The 22,252-nt window shown below is 38.0% G+C and overlaps 1 protein-coding gene across 5 annotated transcripts in view; it reads right to left on the reverse strand.

The window, feature by feature from the left end:
* ZC3H12B (zinc finger CCCH-type containing 12B) overlaps nt 1-22,252 on the reverse strand; it is a 24,653-nt gene continuing 2,401 nt past the window's right edge. For 2 of the 5 annotated variants that reach the window (XM_021548443.3, XM_021548445.3), the window contains exons 2-7: nt 20,682-20,750; nt 9,468-10,233; nt 7,626-7,765; nt 6,669-6,903; nt 6,475-6,581; nt 1-5,921 (exon numbers count right to left, since the gene is read on the reverse strand). In XM_021548443.3, the coding sequence (XP_021404118.1) occupies nt 4,501-5,921; nt 6,475-6,581; nt 6,669-6,903; nt 7,626-7,765; nt 9,468-10,069 (2,505 nt within the window). In that variant the 5' untranslated portion in view covers nt 10,070-10,233; nt 20,682-20,750 and the 3' untranslated portion in view covers nt 1-4,500. The remainder of the gene's footprint in view (nt 5,922-6,474; nt 6,582-6,668; nt 6,904-7,625; nt 7,766-9,467; nt 10,234-20,681; nt 20,751-22,252) is intronic. The other 3 variants (XM_021548447.3, XM_021548446.3, XM_021548442.3) reach the window with 3 other exon arrangements.

Consider the following 22,252-nt stretch of genomic DNA (forward strand, 5'->3'; position numbering starts at 1 on the left):
TCCAATGGCTCTCAGTTTTATTAAATAAGCAAAAATTTTTATATATATAAACTATAACATATTTCATATTATTAAATAATTGTGCAAAACATTTACATAGAGCAGGAGGGGAAGAGGTGATAGCCTATACTTCTTTTAGATTCTTGCAATTCTTTTAATACATTTACAAACTAAAAAACAGACCAAAATCAGCAATATTGTATAATGACTCTTGAAAGGCTAACCAAACACTGGCATAAGAATAATTTATGTGATGTTGTAATTGTATTTTTCCAGTTGAAATATTGCAGGAAATACACTTAATGAGGGCTCTGTCACACAAACAAGCAATAGGTACATCAGAGGAGTGTGAAAGCTGAATGCTCACCACAGAGGTAACTGACACATCTACAGGCCTGACTCTTACGAGTCCCGGAGTACTAATGCTTCAGGTAAACTTTTGGCAAGTCAAGATCAAGTAATGTTTCAACTTTGGAACAAAGTTTCACAGAAATAATGCATGTTCCTTCCCCTTAGTGTGGAGTTTTAAAAATTACAATAACCAAGTGTTCTGTTTGCGGGTTGATAAAGATTGGGTATGCATACATGTCACCAAGTATTTTTAACTTTATTATTTGAACAAAATGCCAAAATGGGACAAACTGGCATTAGAAGTATGGAGGGGAAAACTCACCTACTTAGATGTTTTTGGTTTTGTTTGGTCTTTTTTCAATGAAGCTCCTTCTGCTTGTTCTAAGCAACCATTCTCCATACCTATTTTTAACTTTACAGCTAAAGCATTTTTACAAAAGCTAAACAGACTCATGCTAGTAAATAAATTACATGCTGCAGCAACTAGAGCAGTGCCACTTACCACTACAGAGATTTAAGAATACCACATACTGGTTTAACATCCATTTTCACTCATTTTGTCATTAAGACTTACATTATATTTGGGTCAACCAAAAAAACCCAAAGAGATTTATAAAATTTTACAACAATTAAACAGTAATGTTTAATTCTACAAATGAATAAAGCCAACTACTGCAGCTCAATATGACAACAACAGGACTAACAGCAGTGAAATAATGTACAATTTACTATATTACTGACATGTAATTCTTACAAAAAACATGAAATAATTTAGACTGACATACCATATAGCATTTGGTTTTTGATTTATGAATTTAAAGTTACACACTTTCAAGTGACAAATTATGTGAAAGCAATATAGCTGAAGATGAAAGATAAGTAAATCAGAACTCCCAGAGAATGCTCTGGCCCCAGTAAAGCACTAAAATCTACTGCTCAACTCTTAACAACTGCAGTAGTCTGATTTTACCTTCACACTTTTTTCCCCCTCATCTAGAATTGTTTTTTCAAGGATTTTATTAAAATATAGTTTCTAGAACTGTTCTTTTACAGTTTTAAAAACATTTAAATACCATGCTCTAAAAAAGAGCATTTATACAAAGTCTTATATTTACAATATAGACAGTTATGATCAGGTGTTAATAAGATCAACTCTTCCATGTAAGAAGAAATCCAAGCTTATGCGCTAAAGATTAATGGATGTGTCAGTGTTTTGAACTGTCTTGTAAACATATCTGAAAACAGGTGTGGATGACCAAATTATCACTTAAAAGTAGTTGATCAGGAAAGACTACATCACATAGAAAAGTTCCATTACCTCTAAGAAGGACTAAACAAGCACAAAATTTGCAGGTTATTTCCACAAGGCTGCACTGCCAATTCTATAACTATGCATGGGAGATGCCAGTAGCTTCTCAGAATAGACAATTTGCCTTTGAAGTGCCTTAGGGAAATAGTATGCTGGGTTTGTGTTCTCACAGCATTCCCATTGTTTGAAAAGGAATTCTTCCATCAGTAAAACAAAGGTTAGTGAAAATTAAAATGACTGGACAAATCCAACAAAAATGGATATCTCCATAAGCCACCCAGCACTTCATACAGAAATCTCTGTTGAGTTTTCCACATTAGAAAACATCAAAATCACCTATCAATCCTCTCTTAAAATAGCTTATCTTTATAAATGGAGAAAAATGGAACAAACATTTTTCTGCATACAAATATTTAATTCCATGCAAGATGGAAACATGAGTGCACAATAAACTTCATCTCATACCTAAATAATTAATAAATTAATTGGTTAGAATAAAATAGGGTCTATAGCAATTACTGTTACATTTTAAACACATGCAGATGAGTTAACAGCAACATTTTTACATAAGTTTAGTGCAAGAATGTATCTGCTTAATAAATAGACTGAAGATACCTATGTAATGCTTTGAGGTGTACACACAGTATTTGTGCACATAATAACCTGGTTCTGAGAAGTTGTCCCTGTTTGTCTATAAACTACAAGTGCCCATTTTAAATAAAAAATCCATAATTATTCATGGGCTACTTCCCTGTGACACATGGTGTCACAAACGTTGTGGTGAAAATGTAATACTGAAGTTAATCTAGAGATTATTTTTTTTTATACACAGTTTTTATACAATCAAGAAAAAGAGATACAATTTGTATCAACAAACAAAAGGTCATTTCTGGTTATTTGAGGCATTGCTCTCAGCTGCTTATATCATGCAAGAGAATAAGAATTAATTGCAAATTAAAAATATGAAATGTTTTTGAAAACTGGTCAAGAGTTAAATTTGTTTTCCCCCAGCTATTATAAGTGTCTGAATTATTTTCCCCGCTAACAGAGAGAATAACCAACTAATTAAAACTTAAGTTATTTTTAAGTACAGAATCACCTTCAAGTTACTTCATTTCAGATACATAATGACATAGTCATTATATACATCACCTGTACCAACACAAGAAAATGTATCCTTGTGAAATGATACAGTTATCAAATGTCAGTAAATTAACTGTAGTTGCACCCATAATTGTGGTTTCTTGTTGGTTCATTTGGTGGGTTTTTTTATATGACAGGAACCTATTTTGCACATGATAAAGAGCCCACAAGATATTTTGAATCAAACCAACCACTACAGTAACACAAGTGGAGGAAATGATAAACTTTGTTTCTCAGACAAACAGATAACTCGAAAGCAGCATGCAAGCCATTATCAAAACACCAGAAACAACCCTGACTGCAGCCTCACGTTCTGTGTGTTTCACAGTAAGAAACATTTAGGCAGTGTCACACCTTCTCATGAAGAAACAAAAGGCCATAAACCAGGCCTTCTCAACTTTCATGAAAAAAACTACAGTAGAAGTCAACAAGTCCTAGCTCGAGACATGTCGAGTTAGTCATGGTTCAAAATGTTGAAATATACAGTGGATTCAAAAAAGGGCGTACAGTCAGTGCAGCTTAAAAAAACCAATAAACGCCTCTTTTGGAGACATTTAGCTACAAAGGTTCCCACCCTGAGCAAGATACCAGTTGCGCAAACAATGCCACACAAAATTATCTCACCTGTTGAAACAGGAACTCTAAAAGCCTTCACGAGGCAAATGCACACCTTTGCGTGGATCTGAAGAGCAAAAACCAGGACAGCTTTGCCACAAGCCCAAACTGGAGCATCTCTTTTCAAGAAGCAGCCTTCCCCCTCCACCCTTTTTGAAGATGATCTTGTACAGCCACCTTGAATGTCAGGTCACTCAAACACCATCCTTGCTCCCAGAGGAAGGCTGCAGTGACTGATGAACTTCCATGTTAACATCCAGTTTTTGCTGCTTCAAGTTGAGTAATCCAGTTTACATAATACTGACAATTTATTTTCAGCTTGTCTAGTCATTTGGGCCAGCAGCTGTTTACAGCACGTTTGAGAGGAGATTCTGGAGAAGCTACAGTTAAAGTTTCAGTTTACTGAATGGCACTCATGCCTTTACATTCTTTAATGCTTTGGTCCTAATTTAATAAAGTATTTGGCTTCTGTTGGATCGAGCCAACATATCGAACAATTTAATAATAGTTATTCAAACTCTTGAGGGACAGTTCTGAAATTTAAGCATCAACAACCATGTTGACATTGAAAATCTGAAATCAGTTTTAAAACAATTTTAATTTTTAGTGAATTTACTTTTTCTTCAGTACTTAAGATGCCAGTAGGCAGTGTCAAATGACAAAGCTGAAACCCTAAGTCATCTGGGTATGTATAGAGCATACTTTTAGAGGCCGATTAGGTATTTATAAGCAAATTGTAAGTGTACACTAATACATGCAATATAATTGCTAGCACTAATTTTGTAATAACAGCTTTGAGACACTGATTGTGACATTATAGTTCTTAGTGAGCTATCCATGCAGCAAGGTATGCATTTCCTATAAAATACTATTAAAAATCCCTATATTTAAAATCTTAAAATTTGCAATACAATCAACTTTTATATAGTGCCTCAGCATATATATGACTGCTACTGTGTACAGAACTTTATGCTATCTTAGTAGAAAATATTTACAATAGATTGGCCTCTTCCTTCATGTAAGTTTTCCTCTGGGTCCTATGTGCTGTACAGGTTCATTGATCCAAAAGAGGCTGTACTGCTCTAACGCCCCGTTCTTAATTTGGCAACAATCATAGCTGCCAGCTGTTGTGCATCTGTCATGTGGGGATTCTTTTCCATCACAGAAAGGACAACGCTTGGAGGGAAAATATTGCAGAGGTTCTTGTATGTTTGATACTGATGTTCTGGGATGATATGAGGTTCCCGTGGCTCACCACATATCCCAATCCAAGGATTTCTCCAGAGTTGTTCCATCTTTTCAGGCATGCTTCTTACCATGACAGGTTCATAACATGGCTGCATGAGGTTGTTACTCAGTGGATATGAGTGGTAAGTGTACGAGTCTGACGCACACGGTAATGGATCCCAGCTGGCGTGCTGCTCTCGACACAGAGGTGGTCGTCTCTGCCTTGTAGGGTTACTCTCATAAAGCCGTGAGTCAGAAATGCTGTCCATTCTTGTCATCACCAAGGCACGGCTTGGTTGTGCAGCTGATGGATGAACATTTTGAGGCACAGGGTATTCTCCTGGACAACTGGACCGTGCTCCAACAACTGGATGCTGGGCATGTAGGCCTAAGTGGGAAACTGACTGTTTGCGAAGGGATTGCTTAGGCTCTTCAGTTCCGTAACTCTGACCTCTATTTAAGGCTTCATGGTAACCATGAGGGAAAGGCTGAAGACGATTTTTCGATGGCAGTCTGTGGCTCTTCACATTGTCTTCTGGACTGGCATCTGCTACACCCAGATACAAGTCATTGTAAGAGGAATAAGAATCATTACTTGTATGGCTTAAGCAATTGTCAGGACAGGGGCTTGAGTTTCTAGAATACATCCCCTGGTCCATATCAGCCCCGTAATAATCTGAGTTACGGATACTACTTATGCTTAAGTTGGAGAAATCACTGAGTAAGGAGTAATAGCCATGGTCCCCCAGTGACTCGTATTTGGGATACTGGTCAATATAGCTAACTGAGGTGCCATGGCTATTGGTGACTAGTATAGGAGGATATTGCACACTGGACATATGTTCCAGTGAGGATTTCTGATGTACGAACTGTGAGGAACCTGGCACCGGACTGCTTGCAGAACGAGTATTTAATGCACCAGCTGCATGGCTTTTTGGTGGAGGGAGCGTTGGTACACTTAATGCAGAAACCAGAGACGGGACAGAGCTGGCCTCGGACTTCCGGGCTGCTGATAACTTTTCCTCAGGCTCCACAGCTACTGACCTAATGCTTGGATCTGACTGACGTTTTGGGGCAATGCGTTTCACTTCAGAACTGATTTCTCCTTTGGAGCTGGATGGCCCTGTGCCACATTTGGCCAAGGCTCCCTCACTCATAGTTTTCACAGCAGATAATTTGGCACTTATTCGAAGCTCATCCGCTACTGACCTTTGAGGCTGGTTTGCACGTTCTGGGTGGTAATATTTACATTTGTGCCCATAGGTGCACTTTTTACCTGGAAGAAAAGGGTTTTCAGGTTAAGTAAATCAAAAACTCATTAATAGCACCAGTTGCTATCATTTTTCTTTACATCTTTTATCACTTTGCAATAGTAGTATTTCTATATTAAACCTCTAAGGATAATGATGCATTTTATATATACAGGCAGTCACAGACTCTGCTGCCTGCATCCAGCATGTCTATTTGCATCAAAGGCAAGACACACCATTTTTTTTCCAACTGGCTTATGATTTCAATCACAACAACATACACAAAGTGTTATATAAAACAAATCAGCTTTAACCCAGTTTTATTAATTACGAATCTCCTCCCTTGAATACAAACCAGAATAAAATAGCAAAAAGCTGTATTATGTACAAGGTGTATCTCGTATCCTCAATTTTCTGCTACACTGTTTTTATAAATATGTGCATGAGGGGTATGAAAGCGGACATTGTGCTTGGATGGCAACATGAAAAGTGGCACATTTTGTCTGGTAATGACAAGATGTTAATTGCTTGCTTCACCTACCTTTAAATGCAACAAATCAATCTGATTTGGGCACTTACCATAAGGACACGGTTGTTTCTTATGTTCAGGAATAACTGGCCTTTTTCTTAAGAAATTTTCAAGGCTTGGACCATGACGTCCTAAAGGATCATCTGGAGGCATAAATCTAAGGAAAAAGAAATGAAACATGACCAGTTTTTCCTGAGAATGCTGAATTAGAAAATCCATTTACATTTGAAGAAAAAACCCATACTTGTCATTCACAAAAGAATACATTAGCAGCCGCTCCTCAATGAACTTCTTCCATTCTGGTTTTTCATTCTGAAGATCTCGATAGTTATCATTTGACACAATGATGCCATCTGAGTCGAAAGCAAGTTTTACTATGAATCGATCATCATAGCAAACTACTCTTCTTCCCTGAACTCTTCGAGATGGGGTGAAAACAAGAATTTTTTCTTTCTCCAATTTACGTAAGATTTCTTGATCTGTAAAATAATTTTAGTTGAGCAGCTTTTAAAAACATTTTACAAGAAAGAAATGCAACCTCTGTATTATGAAAATTCTTGCCTTTCTTGTCTGACAAAGTACCTTGCAATTATATTCACACACAGTCCTCATTATAATTAAAAACCACCTAGATTTAGATTTTATTTCTGAGGTTTCAAAGCACTGAGTAAATATTCAATATTTGAACTTCATAACCACTCTGTAGCCATGTACCTTTACTCAGTCTTCCTGAACATGTCAGAAACTCAGGTGTTACTGTATTACAATAGCCTTGTTAGTCTAGAGTAAAATGAAAGGATTTTCTATAGGTAAAAGCACATGCTACCTCTTCAGTGTTCAAGATAGCTCTACTGAGTCCCTGGTCTGTTACTACTTATTTCATGCTCAGTCAGAAAATAAGACTCAGTTCCTGTATGCCACACAACAATGCTTGCAAATGGGAAAATTTCAACTACTGCTTCCCAAAAGTGTTGAAACCATCCAATAATGTTACAAAATCCACATCATTGTTAACACATGCAGATATTTAAATGCTTGTTTCCTAACCAAAGAAAGTGTTGTGTTTTCAAACAAACAGTTGAATACAACATCATCATCACCACATCCACAGTCCAGTACTGGACCCACCAGAAATACGACAATAAATTACAATTTTCTTTTTTCTTTTTAACCAAGGGGTCGAAGAAAATCTTGATGTTACCTGTAATTGGTGCATCAGGTCGAGACTGTTCTTTTCTCCATGCAGGTACAAACACAGTGATATCTTTATGTCCTTTTTCCAGAAACCAATCAACAGCTAGTTGAATTCCCCGGCAGGAAAATCCTTCTTTGTTCCCATGGCTGAAGAACATGCAAGTTTTAGAAACAGGAAGGACAAAAGTTACATTTGGTTTTGGTTTTTGTTGTGGTGGTTTGGTTGTTTTTTTCTTCTAAAGCTGCCATGGTCAAAGGATATAAGGAAAACAAAATCTGTAAATTTTGACTAGGTCTCCTTACATAACTGGAAAAAGACAACTGTACAGAGCTATTCAGCCATCAGATTACAGCAACCCTGCTACTTAAAAAGTCTGTAAATGGTGAAATTTTACTATCCCCAGAGAAAAAGCAAGTAAACATGAAGTTTTTCAGTTTTTTTCATTTTATTAGCTGACCTAAGGAAAAATATCACTTTCCCCAACAAACTGAGCTCACCTTAAGTAGCACCATAAAATGCTATCACAAAAAGAGGAATGAACAATGCCGATTGCCATGGGTGATCAGTGCTTTTAAACATCTCTATTAATAAAATATTTTCCTGTGATACTAAATGTTCTTCATTTTTATTAGAACTTTCTATAGAAAAGAAGTAATTGTGTCAAAGTTAAGTCCCATCCCCATCAAAAATTTGTTTTCTGAAACTCCAAGGAGTCTCTAAAACAGCACACAACTCCCTCATTAAAAAAATCATACTTACTCAATGATAAACAAATCATTGGCTAGCTGAACTCTGTACTCTACAGACATATAAAAGTGGCGCAGGACAGGTATCTCTTGGGCTAGTGTTAACCTAACCTAACCTAATCTAACCTAACCAAGTGTGCATAAAATACCCCAAGTCAGAAGGGGTGCATCAAAATCAAACTCCTGGCCCCATGTAGGACACCCCAAGAATTCCACCATGTGCTTGAAAATGTTGTGCAAACATTTCTTGAACTCAGACAGGCTGGATGCTGTGACCACTGTGCTGGGAGTCTGTTCCAGTGCTCAACCACCTTCTGGGTGAAAAGCCTTTTTCTAATATCCAGCCTAAACCTCCCCTGACTGCTTAGTGCCATTTTCTCATGTCCTGTCATTGGTCACAAGAGTGAAGGGATTGGTACCTGCCCCTCTGCTTCCCCCTGTGAAGATGTTGAAGACCACAGTGAGGTCTGACCTTGGTCTCCTCTTCTCCAGGCTGAACAAACCAAGTGATCTCAGCCACACCTCCTAAGGCTTCCCCTCCAGACCCTCCCCCATCCTCGTGGCTCTCCTTTGGATGCCCAAAACTTCACTCAGTAGTATAGCTGTGCTGGTCAGCAGGTTTAGCTCATGTGTTATCCCTGTTCTGACACAGCTAAATTGCTTTAACTACTGAGCAGGCTCAGTCATCAAGAGCTCAAATACCATGAATTCACTGCATTTCATTACCATCCACTGAATGTCAATTTAAAAAGAACCAAGTTTTCCTACCCTACTTAGTTACTTTCCTTTAATGTCCAGAAACAATTTTCAGTATTGTTCAAGGCCTTCAAAATCCTAAACCCATCCACACAAAAGAACACTACAAATAGCTTGAACAAAAGTCTTGAGGCAAGAACTTGGATTTAAAATGAAGGCAGGGGAAGTGGAATATGTATTACATATAAAGGAGTAACAGAATAATTAAAAGCCTAGACTAAAGAGTCCATAAAATAGATGTATTATCAGTGTAATAGTCTACATGACTTAAAATTACTTTGCCATCAGTATTTTTTTAATATTTTAGTGATTTATTATTTTCAAATATTGTGACAGGGACACCCACCTCATAGCAACATTGCTTCCATCAATGACAATTGGCCTCAAGTTATCACTGTTATCCACCACTTCATCTTCCAGTGACAATTCAGGGCTTGCTATTTCCTTTGGGCAAGGGCCTCTTGACACCAGAGTACCAGTGGTACTGCTGGCAGTGCTTTGTCCCTCTGATTCACTTTTGTTGCCAAGTCTCACAAGCTCTGCTAGAACATCATTGATGAGTGCATCTGCTCCTAACTTATTCAGTACAGCCTGGATCTGATCTCCCGCATACCCAAGCTTTAAAGCAAAATCCATTTTAGCTTGGTATTCCTTGTCCAAATTTGTTTTGCATTCATCTAGCTTCAAGTCTTGTGTGATACTGCTCTGTGAAAAACTTGGGCGATCCAGACACGGGGACCGGCAGAGCGGCCGATGCGGTTTGGTGGAAACCTCCTTTTCTCTCCACTGAGTACTGCCTCTGAAGTATGGTTGCTCAGGGTCACTTTCTGAGCTCGTCCATTCCTCAGATTCAGCACTGCATTCCCCCGCATCTTGTTCCACATTTCTGTCTTCTCTGGAGTGCCTCTTCTCCATTTTCAGCTTCCCTACCATAGACCAGGCCGTCATCACGTTCAGCTTCCAGCCAGAGCGCTCAGTTCTCTTTCATTTCCAAAGCCACCTGGAATTCATGCTCAATTGCATCATGTTGGCCAATTAAACGTTTACACAAGGCTGGAGCTAATTTGCCTTGCTTACTATATTCTGGCATAAGCAACACCAACATGAAGTTCCTTAAAAAAAAGAAAAAAATTTAATAATTAGGTTTTGATCAATTCTGCAAAATATTCAACTACAATGATTTTGTTTACAAGTCAGTAGATGTCCCCAGTCATTCACATTTCTATGTAAACTGATTATAATAAAGCATATAATTACACTGGCTGTGTAATCACAAATAAGACTCTCTTTCCCTCTCTCAGTAACTCTACCTACAAAAAAAGGACAGTTCCCACACAATAAACATAAAACTGGAATGGATTATCTCAGTAATATTTAAAGATAATAAACCAGAAAAGGGTGAGACACCATTTCCACTAGAAACATGTCTTCTACTGCAAGAACAGCGTGTCTACACTAGGAACAGCTGTGCAGTGTTCCAGTATGCATAAAATTTAACACAAACCATTTCAGCCTCTTTCAGTAAGGATTTATTATCAGAACCAACAAGTTTACCTAGCGAAAGTATCTTCTGGAAAACAAAACACACATTTCACATAATAATATAAACCACAAAAGAAACCAGTGTGCATAGCATAGAAGTCAAAGCTTATTCATTTTAAGACATCATATCCTTTTGGTTTTAGGTAATAAGATGCAGAAAATTACAGCACCTAATATACCACTCACAGAATCATAGAATGGCCTCTTCACCATTTCTGAGAGGCCATCCCTAATTCCTTTGGGACAATTTACAGGTGTTTCCCTGCTGCTTCCACCAGAGTGCTGGTGTTTCTTTGTTCCTCTCTGACACTCAGATGCACATCCCTTCCCCTGATTAATCTAGTTCAAAGCTCTGCTAGTAAGTCTTCGAAAGGTTTCTTTCTCGACTGTTTCCCTACATTAAATGGTGGGTTTGTTGTCTATGGGAATGTTTCAGAGAACAACAGGTCTATAAGAGTGATAAAATCTGATAAGCAAAACCATAAAAATGTCAAAGACCTCTGAGACAGGTCCATATTAGCCTAACAAAAACCAAACCCCCTAAAATTGCCTCAAAGTGAAACTAAGATTAATAACCTGCAAAACCTTTATACAGTAATATATAACCACCATAAACAGGCAAAACAGTGACATCCTACCAATTGCAATTTATGCAAACAAAAATGTACACACATGCAGAGACAGCTGCTCAAAAGCCTAATTTCCTTAGGAAAATGCTAGTCACTGGTACCTAAAAAAAATACCCTAAAAAGTCAAGTTTTGAGTCAATCAACATTACTTTTTAATAAAGAATAACAATATTTTTTCATATTTTTGTAAATTTATGTTATATTTTGTCAGCCTGGAGAGAAGGAGGGCCAGAGGACACCTTATCAGTCTCTACAACTGCCTGAAAGAAGGATATAGTTAGGTGGGGATCAATCTCATCTCCCAGGAAACCAGCAACAGGACAAGAGGAAATGGCCTCAAGATGTACCAGGGCAGGTTTAGGTTGGACTTCAAGTAGAATTTCTTCACAGAAAGGGTTGTCAAACATTGGATTTGACTGTGAAGGGAGGCAGCGGAGTCACCATGCATGGAGGTGCTCAGAAAACAAGTGGATGTGGCACTCAGTGCTCTGGTCTATTTGACGAGGTTGGGGGGGAATGGTCAAAGGTTGGACTCAATTATCCTGGAGGTTTTTTTCCAGCTTAAAGAACTCTGTGATAGTTTAAGTCCTTTATGTCATATGAAATAAAAACACAGTTTCTTTGCATTTGAATGGAAATTCCAATCTTGATTAGTTAGGTTTAAGTTAGACTTATAAAACTGCTGTTCTTTCATGTTATTTATTCAAAAAGTATCCCTCTAAATACTTAGGTATTGTTTTTACAGTATTCTCTATTTTCATTCCAAGTGATTTTTCTCTCACATAGCACTAATAGCAGTATATTTACAACCCAAGTACTTGCCAACTTAGATGTATTAATAGCTTAACCTGGAATGGATTTTAATTAGGTCTTATACATAACCTTGTACCTTGCCAAGGCTAAAAAAAAAAAAAAAGATATAAAAAAATTATTACACAAGAAGGTTAAAATACAAGGTTATCAGCACACTGCATCCACAGCTTACAAAATATTGCCATGAAAGAACACTCCACAATACATGTGGCAAGACTAATTTTTTTCAAATTATTGAGTCTGTACTGCTTTGGCACTGGAACAAGAACAGCATGAATATGTTAATCTAAGCTTAAAGATCTCCATTCTTCTTTCCCAGCTGTCATCTCTCAAAGCACAATGTCACAAGAATTTGGCTTTTGCTAAATGTATCATCTTGAAACCTCCCTTCTCTCCCCTGACCCTCACAATGCCTTTGATGCCTCCCCAGACTGCCCAAGCCATCTGCAATCACAGAACAGTTTTTCCTTGCATCCCTGCTGTGTCTCACACTCCCTCTGTCTGTGAGATGGCCCAGGCAGCCCCAAGCTCAGGGAGAGGGGTGCCACCTCCACAGCACAGGGCTGGTGGCTCTCTGTGACAGCCCCCAGAGAAGCCTGGGCTGGGCCACCCTTTCTCTGTGTCACCAGAGTCCTCGTGCTGGCCATTGTAACCCCAAGCCCCTCTTTGGTTCTGAAGATGAGTTTTCATCATGCACTGTATCTGTTTATTACAAACATTTCAGGCAAGATGCATTTTTATTATTATGTATAGACAACTATCTGCATTTCTGCTACTTGAACTTCTTATGGTGATTTCTTACAAGTCTTTCTTTGCAATGCTTTCCACACACAACTGTGACTGAGAAGACAATCAAATTATATTCTAGCATCAAAATAAATAGGAGATGAGAAAAGGTTCAAATAGCAAAAGCTGGATATACACAAAAAATTATATTGCAGTTCTTAAATATAACATTAAATATTACATTAATATTACACACATTTCTCAAATTTCATGTTGTGCCCAAACATTGTAATTTTAGCTTTATTTGAGAAAAGATTTAATAAAGTGCAAAATTCATAACCACAATGTAAAGAACTCAACATCTGAAATAATGCACCCTTGTTATTGTGTTTAAAGCCTATCTTTGTTTCTAGTAACTGTACAGAGCACACATTTAATGTAGTGCCCTTAAATCTTCGAACTTCAGATAAAGCTATATGCATTCAATTTCTTTCCTAACAATAACTTTATGGCTTAATTTTTTTAATTGGCCAAATCACCACTAAGTTTTTCTACAAAAAAGAGAAGTGATAGTCTGCATGTAATATACATAATTTGCATATATACAATCTGAAAGAAAATATATGCGAAACTAGAAAACTTCTTTTTAATAGAAGACTATTTGGTAGTTTGTATTTTCCACACCCAAATGAAAGCAAGTCCTGGTTATTAATATTCCTCCTTTTTCCCACTTTTAAGTGACAAATTCTGTAATTCCTTTGATACATGTGAAAACAACCACAACTGTGGTACTGTTTGTCCAGACATCTTTAGAATGTAATACTTTGTGGGCACGCTAAGGGAATTTATTTGGGGAGGGGGGGAGGGGGTAACACACTAATTATCAGTTAATAGAACTACCTTTGTGAACGATTTTCTACTTTTCTGTTTTCTTACTGCTTATAATGAATACTTTTAAAAGATAAGATAGATGCACTAAGGAGTTATCACAATGGGTTACTGCGAATACCACAGGTTACATTAATTTTTTTTAAATCCTATTACAACCAAACTCTGAAAAAAAAGTAAAAGCATAAATAATTTGAGTAGTTCTTGATTTTGCTGATAACTACAAAACTGAGAAATAAGTCAGAAAATATTTTCAAATATAGACTCAAACCTCATCTTCCAGATCACGGACAGCAACATTTTCTCACTGAAATTTCAGAATTTTTTTATTATCAGTTACATTCCCCCCAAAGACAACCAAATATGAACACACACTTCAAGGAAAGAAAGCTCTTATGAATATCTAATTTAAAACTATTACAACTCAGAAATACAGACACTGCATCTTTAAAATTTTAATTCTCATGCTGCTTGCTGCTAAGCAACCAACCAAGTTTCCTTCCTAAACACCACTTTCAGCACAGTCATGAGAAACTAGTAGAACTGATAATGTGATTCAGAAAAAAGAGGCAGACAAAATCATGTCTATTTTGTTCATAAGGGGCCAAACTGAAAGCTCCTCTTCAACTTTGATGGTATTAAAACAGGAGGAAAATATCTGAACAGTAATAAAGTACTATGATATAAATAAAAACACTTGCAAATTATTCAACAATCACTATTCAAATGACAATTACTATTTTGAGCTGGTACTAGAAATACTGTATTCAAAGCCTGTAAATTTCAGCAGGACCAACAGAAATTCAGGTAAAAGAATGGATTGAACAACTTAATTTGGTCCCTTATGGCACTGCCTTTACATCATCTCAGTGTGCTCTGAGCCATGTCACTCAAAGGTACAATTATATGATACACACATCTACTTTGAAGAACAACCTTTAAATGAAACCTTCATCAACTCCTAGTTTTCCCAGTACTTTTCCATGGCCTTTCCTTAAGCAGAAAGACAAAACAAATTTCAGAGCTCCAAGCCCCTGGAGGTACAAGGCTCCAATACTATCTTGGCTCTTCCTGGGAAGCAAGGCGAGAACAACCCTTTGGGATACATTCTCATGGACAAAATACAGCCAGTGCTGAAGGGGGGCTCCAGAGAAGGGCCTTGACCTAGGGGGGAATTGCACCACCACTTGTCTTCCTTATCCGTGCTTTTTATCAATTACACTAATTTTCTAAAGCCATAACTGTCTCTGAAGGCCTTCAAATACAGATCCCTTTTTATATTACCTCCTTACTAAAATTATCTCGAGTTTCATTTCCAGGTTGGGCAAAAAGCAACAGTTATTCTGGCACACCAAGATGGGATGGGAGAACCTAGTGCCCTTCCTCTGGACAGAGAACATCCTACAGGGAATTCTTTCCCGCTAGCAATCTTGAGAATTCGGCGTGAGGTTGATACACCACGGCTCCAAGATCCCGCAGGAGGTAATATAAAGATATTGAATATCTTTCTGTTGTGTAGTATGCAGTTTGTATCTGTGTGTGTATTGTGTATCTATTTAAGGTCAGCAATTGCCTGCAATCCCGGGAAAACCCAGCATGGTGGTGGGGGAATTTGCTTTTGGAGTGGTTTCTAAGTCTTGTTTTCCTTTCGCCGCTTTTCCAACCTGCCCCAGAGATCGGCTGGGGTGGGGGTGGAGTGGGGGGGAGAGGCGGAGCGTGCGTGTGTGTACACGTGTTTGCCACTGGCTGAGACTGTTCATTGGTGGAGAAAAGCAAATTACAATGCGAAAGTTTATTTCTTGTTCAACAAGCGCGGTTTTTGAACCGAGAACTGGCCTGGGCATGGACCGGCCGGGAGAGGTCTGGCCCGCTCCTTGCTGGGAGGGAAGGTTAGCAGGAGGAGAGGGAGAGATCCGCACTTCCTGCAGGTTAGCAGGACGAGGGGGAGAGATCCCCACTTCCTGCAGGTTAGCAGGACGAGGGGGAGAGATCCCCACTTCCACCAGGTTGGCGGGAGGCGGGGAAGGAGCCCGCACTTCCTATGTTCCATCTGCGGAGTTTTTTCCAGGCTTTCAGGGCAGGGGCGGCTCCCGGGACGGCTCCGGCCATGCCCCCCGTGACGGACGGGGAGAACGGCCGCTCTGACCAGAGCCGAGGTGACCCCAGCCATTGCCCCGGTGATGCTCAGGAGACGGGGCGGGGGAGCGGTCCCGGCAAGAGGCCCGGGGCCGCTGCTATGCCGCTTCCCCGCTGCTTCGGTGCCGGGGGCCGCCGCTGCGCGGCCACGGCCCGGCTGCCCCCGGCCCTGGGAGCCGGGAGCGTGAAATCTGCGGGCGGGAGCCTCACCCCCCTGGGCCGCACCGAGTCGGGGGAAAGGCAGAGTCGAGTCCCTCCAGGAAGCGAATGTCACATTTCTAGGCAGGAATGACCCTATCGCAGCTTCCACAATAACGAGTTTTGTTTTAGAGAGACCCGAGAGACGCTGTGAGCAGCGACACGAGCGGGGCGCGCCGGGGCTGTCCAGGGACTGTCCCCGGTGCTCCTAAGAACTCAAAAGGGAAACGCCAAATCCAAAGAAAAAGAAGATGTATTTCAGGCTCTCTTAAACCAGGCTATAAGTAAGCAGAGTCCTGTGTTAACAAATACCTTAGAATGGAAACTGAGCCAAGATACTGTAAGGGCTGTTAGTGCCAGAGGTGTAAGAGAAATAAGACCTTGCTTCCAACCTTTAAGAATACAAATTAGAAAAACGCTGCGTGATTTATCAGTTTCTATTTGCCAATGTTAATTTTAAGATGCTTAAAATGAATACATGTTCAAATAGTTCTTGTAGTTTTTGATCTAATAAATTAGACATGGTCTAAAGAAAGATCTGAGCACAGATCCAGAGCTCACTTAAACATTTAGAGACATGTATAGTGGCATTCATAGAATATATGCTAAGTCAAGTAGCATTTTTAACAGAAGTGTTAAAATGGCAAATCAGGCTTTTCAGTCCCTTGATAATTACAGCCATATAAATGACAGCATTTTGATTCAGTTTAATGGATTTTTTTTTCTTATCTTACTATGCAATGTCAGTCTCAACACATTCCTGGGAAGTCTCAACACTGTCATTTTGATGAACAGAGAAACCTTAAATTTACACAAATCAAAGGCCTAATACTGTATAGTGTTTTATCAAGTGAAACTCTGTACAATGTCAAGAAAATATATTTTACTTTTTCTACTTTTTATGGCTTCTCTGAAATAAAACACTAATATACATTGAATCTAAAGTACTAACTGTTTACACCAGCAGTCACCACCTTGTCCTTAAATTTACTATTGAATTTACTATTGAAACAGCCATTGAAAAATAGCCTGCTAGCTATGGTTAGTAATAAATTTTATTTAGGATCCTCCTCTTTTCTGAGTCAATTCAGATAAAGTATTTTAAAAGAAAAACAAATTTGCCATTTCTGTTTCTCCATCTGTCTCTCTCCCTCCCTTAACCATCTTCGGAGAAGAACAATAAGGAATGTGACTTAGCACTCTTCTATTACAGAGGCAAAGGACAAGGAAAGATTTTCAGTGTTGACTCACCAGTTAAGATAAATGTAATTGTTACCACCACCCAACCCTGAAGGGAGTGTTCTTCCTTGACAAATGCTGACGGAACACTTGTAATACTGGAAAAAGTTCAGTTGTGTAGAGAGGGCTGAATTTCAGGAATTCATACACCAGAATATATAGAACTGGAAATTACTTTAGAAATACCACGAGGCTTTACCTTTCTGATCTACAATCTGTATTGTAGTTCTTGTCTACACTGAACAGTGATGGAAAAACCCACCCTATGCACACACAAATAAATACAGATAGACAGATATACCCATATATACATGTACATATAAATTCTAATTCTGTTAGTGTATCACTCTATACATTTCATGGATCAGTTCAGAAAAGTGAAATAGAGCTCTTCCTTCCCAAATGCTGCAAACACTCAAAAGTTTGGTACTTCTTCCTCATCAAGCTCTAGCCCACTCTCTCTGAACTCCTTTTACCACAGCTGGCTCAGTTTAAGAAATTTATGAATGCACTGAGAACTATGGAAATGCAGGGCATTGCCAATGATGTAAAGTAATCCCCTGAGTTAGCAGATCAAACATTTTCAAACATCATGAGAATATCGAGTGGGTATGAAAAACAAGACTCATGAAATCATGCCATGGATTCTTCACCAAAACACCAAATTAACTAGAACCTATTCACGACTCTCCCTAGAGCTTGAAGAAGCTAATGGGCTCATCATGACAGTTGGAAAAGGGATTGGGTGGGAATTTTTTGAGGAAGGAATTAGTTTGTTTCTTAAACACAGATCAAGTTTACAGTGCAACTCAAAAAAAAAATTGCACCTGTGCAAAGGGAAAGAGCATCCTGCAATACTAAGGCAAGAAAGAACCATATGACAGACAAAAATATTAAGCATTGTCATGCAAGAAAGTAATTGTGCAAGTACCACCCTAAGGACCTACGTTTCTCACTTTCCTTTTCAACATTGCTGAATGCCAGTTACTGGTGTTTGGCTGGATTACTGAACAGGAATCAGGGAGTGACAGCATCCTTCAGCAATGACAAGATTCAGCTGAATTAGATTCAAGAGCCAGTCCTTACTTCCCAGACTGTGAAAAGTAATGAGCACAACTCTGCTTTTTAATGGTCTTTTTATTTCATGAAAATTAGATTAAATACTGCATTTCTAGAGATCACAACTTCAAAAAAATCCAACCCAACAACCTTAAGAAGAACATCCCAAATTTGCAACTAAGTTGCCACACATTTCATATTTAGATTTTTTTTTTTCTTGGCTGACCTTGATGAAAACTCTCATTCAGCTTAGCAGAAATTGTACTGAGTTACTATGTTACTATGTTGAACCTCGCAATAACAAGCAAGAAACTAAATAGAAAAGCAGAGCACTTGGCTGCATCAGAAAAGAAACCTCAAAGAAGACTCTCAGAACTTCATTTTACTTTTCTAACTCAGCTCAAACAGTAAATTTGTACATCACAAACACTAGGTGTTTGCCCTGCAAGATTGATAGAGTATGACTAAACATTTGTGGCACCTTTTATAAAGTGTTCAGAAATTAACCTAGAGACCTTTTGGAAAATGCCAGGAACAGAAAAACATAAACCTACCAACAGACACCAGGGAAATGAGAACAAGTGTTTTGATTAGCTGTTAAGTTGGAGGAATCATAGCTATTTCTGAAAACCCAAAATAAAATATTTGAAATACTAGGGTCATAGTAGATTTGGAACATTAAATAAAACAATGTTTTCTTTAATGTGCAAATATGTGATTAATCCTTCAGCCCAATTCTACAGCTTTTAATCTAAATGTGCCAAGAAGTCATTTTGTTTTCATGACTATACAATTTAACTCAAACCACATGTCAGAAACAACACCATAGAATAGACAACTTGGTAGAAAAGTATCCATTTTTACTGCACTCTTAGCATATTGTGGAGTTTCATTAAACTGAAAAATTGTTCTAAAAAAACTACAGCAACACTTCAATGTTTGAGGTATTTCAAATTTACTTAATGAAATACTTTCAGTGATCACTGATATATGTATTGGACTATAAATAAAAACAAGACATGTCTAGAATATCACACAGAGAACTTGAAATCACTTGTGAAGGAGTCGGCAGGAGAAGTTCAGGTTGGATATCAGGAAGTTTTTCCCCTGAGGGTGGTTGGGCACTGGAACAGGTTTCCAGTGCAGAGGGCATGGTGCCAAGCCTCAGAGCTCAAGAAACCTTCAGACAATTCTCTCAGGCACATGGGGATTCTTGGGGTGAAGGGCCAGGAGCTGGACTTTTATGATCCTTGTAGCTCTCTTCTAACTTAGTATATTCTACAATTTTGTGAACTACAAATCAAGTGTAAACTGAAGAGAAATGCAAAAGTGGTATAAAATTTAAGCACCTTGCCTCAAACTTCATTAACTTTGTCATAAGTATAAATTCAAAGGGACAGGATGGACACAGCTGGAATCCAAAACAGAGGAAACAGCATTTTAGTTCTTTGTTAAATTACGTGATTCCTGTTTGGAGTTAACCCAATCTAGAAAGAACAGGTAGTGCTGAGCACAAGACAAGTATAAAGTACAGGGCTTCTGAAGGGAAGAAAATTGAGTATTTCTATTGCATTAGGTATTTAGTCATTATTTCCTAAGACAGGAAAAAAAGGTAATAATTATACAGTAAACACACATTTAAAAACAAGTGTTCTAACAATTATATAGTACCTTTTTCCCACCAATTTTCCCTTTCCATATAATCTTAATAATCTTAAGCAGCTACAGCTAGCATTATTACTGCTCAAAAGATCTGTTGTCTCTACTAAGGCAATATTTACACTTCAGTTGACAACATTACATAAAACAAAGGCAGACATGTAACTCCTAAAGTTTATTTGTGGGCAGTTCCTTTAAACTGAGATGACTTATTTGAATCTATGACCAAAGGAATACACTAGTTCTCCTAATCCACATTCTGATAGGAGGCCATTTGGTACTACCTACTCTGCAGATATAAATGACTCATTAATGCTCTGTGAAGGGAAAAAAAAAGTTGTGATTGCAGCTAAGTCAAAGACACATCAAGGTTGTGATGCATCTTATCTTAACTTACACCAATTCAATTTGTAATTGAATATTTAGAATACTACTCTGGCAGACTAAACCAAATGTTCCTTTAACCAAAATTCTCACCCAAAACCAGTCTCTGAGAAACCTGAAAAACAAAGGGAATTGTTTCTAAAGACCTCAATATACTGTCACATGCTATGCCATCTCACCTATTAGGACAGAAGCTTTCTGATAAGCTGAAACAATCACTTTAAAAACTACAAAAAAAAAAAAAAAAAAAAAAAAAGACACCTCACTTGGTAAGTATCAAAGAGTACCTTTATGGAAAGCAGCAAGAGGAGCTTGAAGGCATCTGGTGTCTTTATGTTTTCACTCCAGTTACCTTGCTTTTGCAAAAAAAAAAAAAAAAAAAATAATACATGACTAATTAAGTCTGCAATAAGCATGGTATTGGACTAAGTGATCTCCTGAAGGAAGTCAAATGCAAGCTTATTTTTTATGCTAAGATTCCTTTATTCATATAATGGCAACACTGCTCATTTCCAAGGTGAAGAAGCTGGAAAGTCATCATTAAGAAGACAAGACAAAAAGCCTACCACTCTGCTTTTGAAAATTAAAATGGCAAATCTCTATGCTCCAGCAACTTCATCACTCCATTTCTATGGACAAGACCTGAGGGAGGAAGGTGTGATGGATTATTTTGGTATTAGGGGATTATTTTGTTTTAGGGGGTGGAGTTTGTGTTTGTATTTTAAATCAATGTATTTAAACCTAGAATCAGAAAAAGGAGAGACTTGGCAAAGAGATGGAAACTAGTATTTGATCTTACAAAAAAAGAAAAATTATCATGTCAGGGGGGTAATTGCATGTGGTTTTAGGTTGAAATTGTCAGACTTAGTTTTGACTTTATGTGATTTGGCTAAGGTGTCTGTGGGCTCAGTAAAGGAGTACAGACTTTTTGTGGACATCCTCACTAAACATACGAGTCTAAACCTTTGGCTTTAACCAAGTCTTGATACTCTGCCCCTGTTACAGCATTCAATTAAAACTAGAAGTTGTGTCAGCTAATGAGAACAGATATTAATCTTGATGAGGGTCTCTCCCCAGATGGAATAAATCCAGAAAGGGGCTCTTAAATTCTGACTGTGTAACAACACCTTGGCCTATGCTGGGATTTGTAAAACATTTTAGTTCTACTGCACAATGACTTCCTAATGAAATTCTAGAAGAGACCTACAACAAATGATATAAAGCCTAGGTTTTATTTTGACATGGTGAATCAATCTGCTTTCTAGCAAGCCATGTCAAAAATAACCCATGAAAGAAAATTAAATACAATAGCTACCTTTACAAGTCAAAGATACTTAGCTGAAGTACTTATTTAAATATAGAACATATATATTTGAATCAAAATTGCCAGTTAATGAAGGTTTTTTTTTTCTTATTATGGCCTCATTAATAAATTGATCACTTCAGAAGAATAAAACCTCATCTCAGGAGATGTTATACTGCTTAGCTCTGCACTTGCAAATGTGTTTCCTAACTCTGAAATATATCTAATGCAATTCCACGTATCATGGCACCAGACAGCCTAGATCTGTAAAGGTGGTCATGGTATTCTTATTTCCAGATGAATGATCTGTGATACCATGAACATATCATAAAAAATATAGCTTATCAACAAAAAGGGACAGTTCACAGAGCACTAAAAACACCCCACATTAACAGATGGTAAAGCATTTTAAAAATACCACTATTATGGCTCAAACAAGTTTTTTCATTTACAATGTATAAAAAATAGTCTTCTAAAATAAAATGAAACACACACACCAAAAAAAGTTGATATTTAAAAGTATATAGTTGTCCAGCCATGAAAATATGGCTCTTC

This window comes from Lonchura striata, chromosome 14 (assembly GCF_046129695.1).
Source record: "Lonchura striata isolate bLonStr1 chromosome 14, bLonStr1.mat, whole genome shotgun sequence".
Taxonomy (NCBI): domain Eukaryota; kingdom Metazoa; phylum Chordata; class Aves; order Passeriformes; family Estrildidae; genus Lonchura; species Lonchura striata.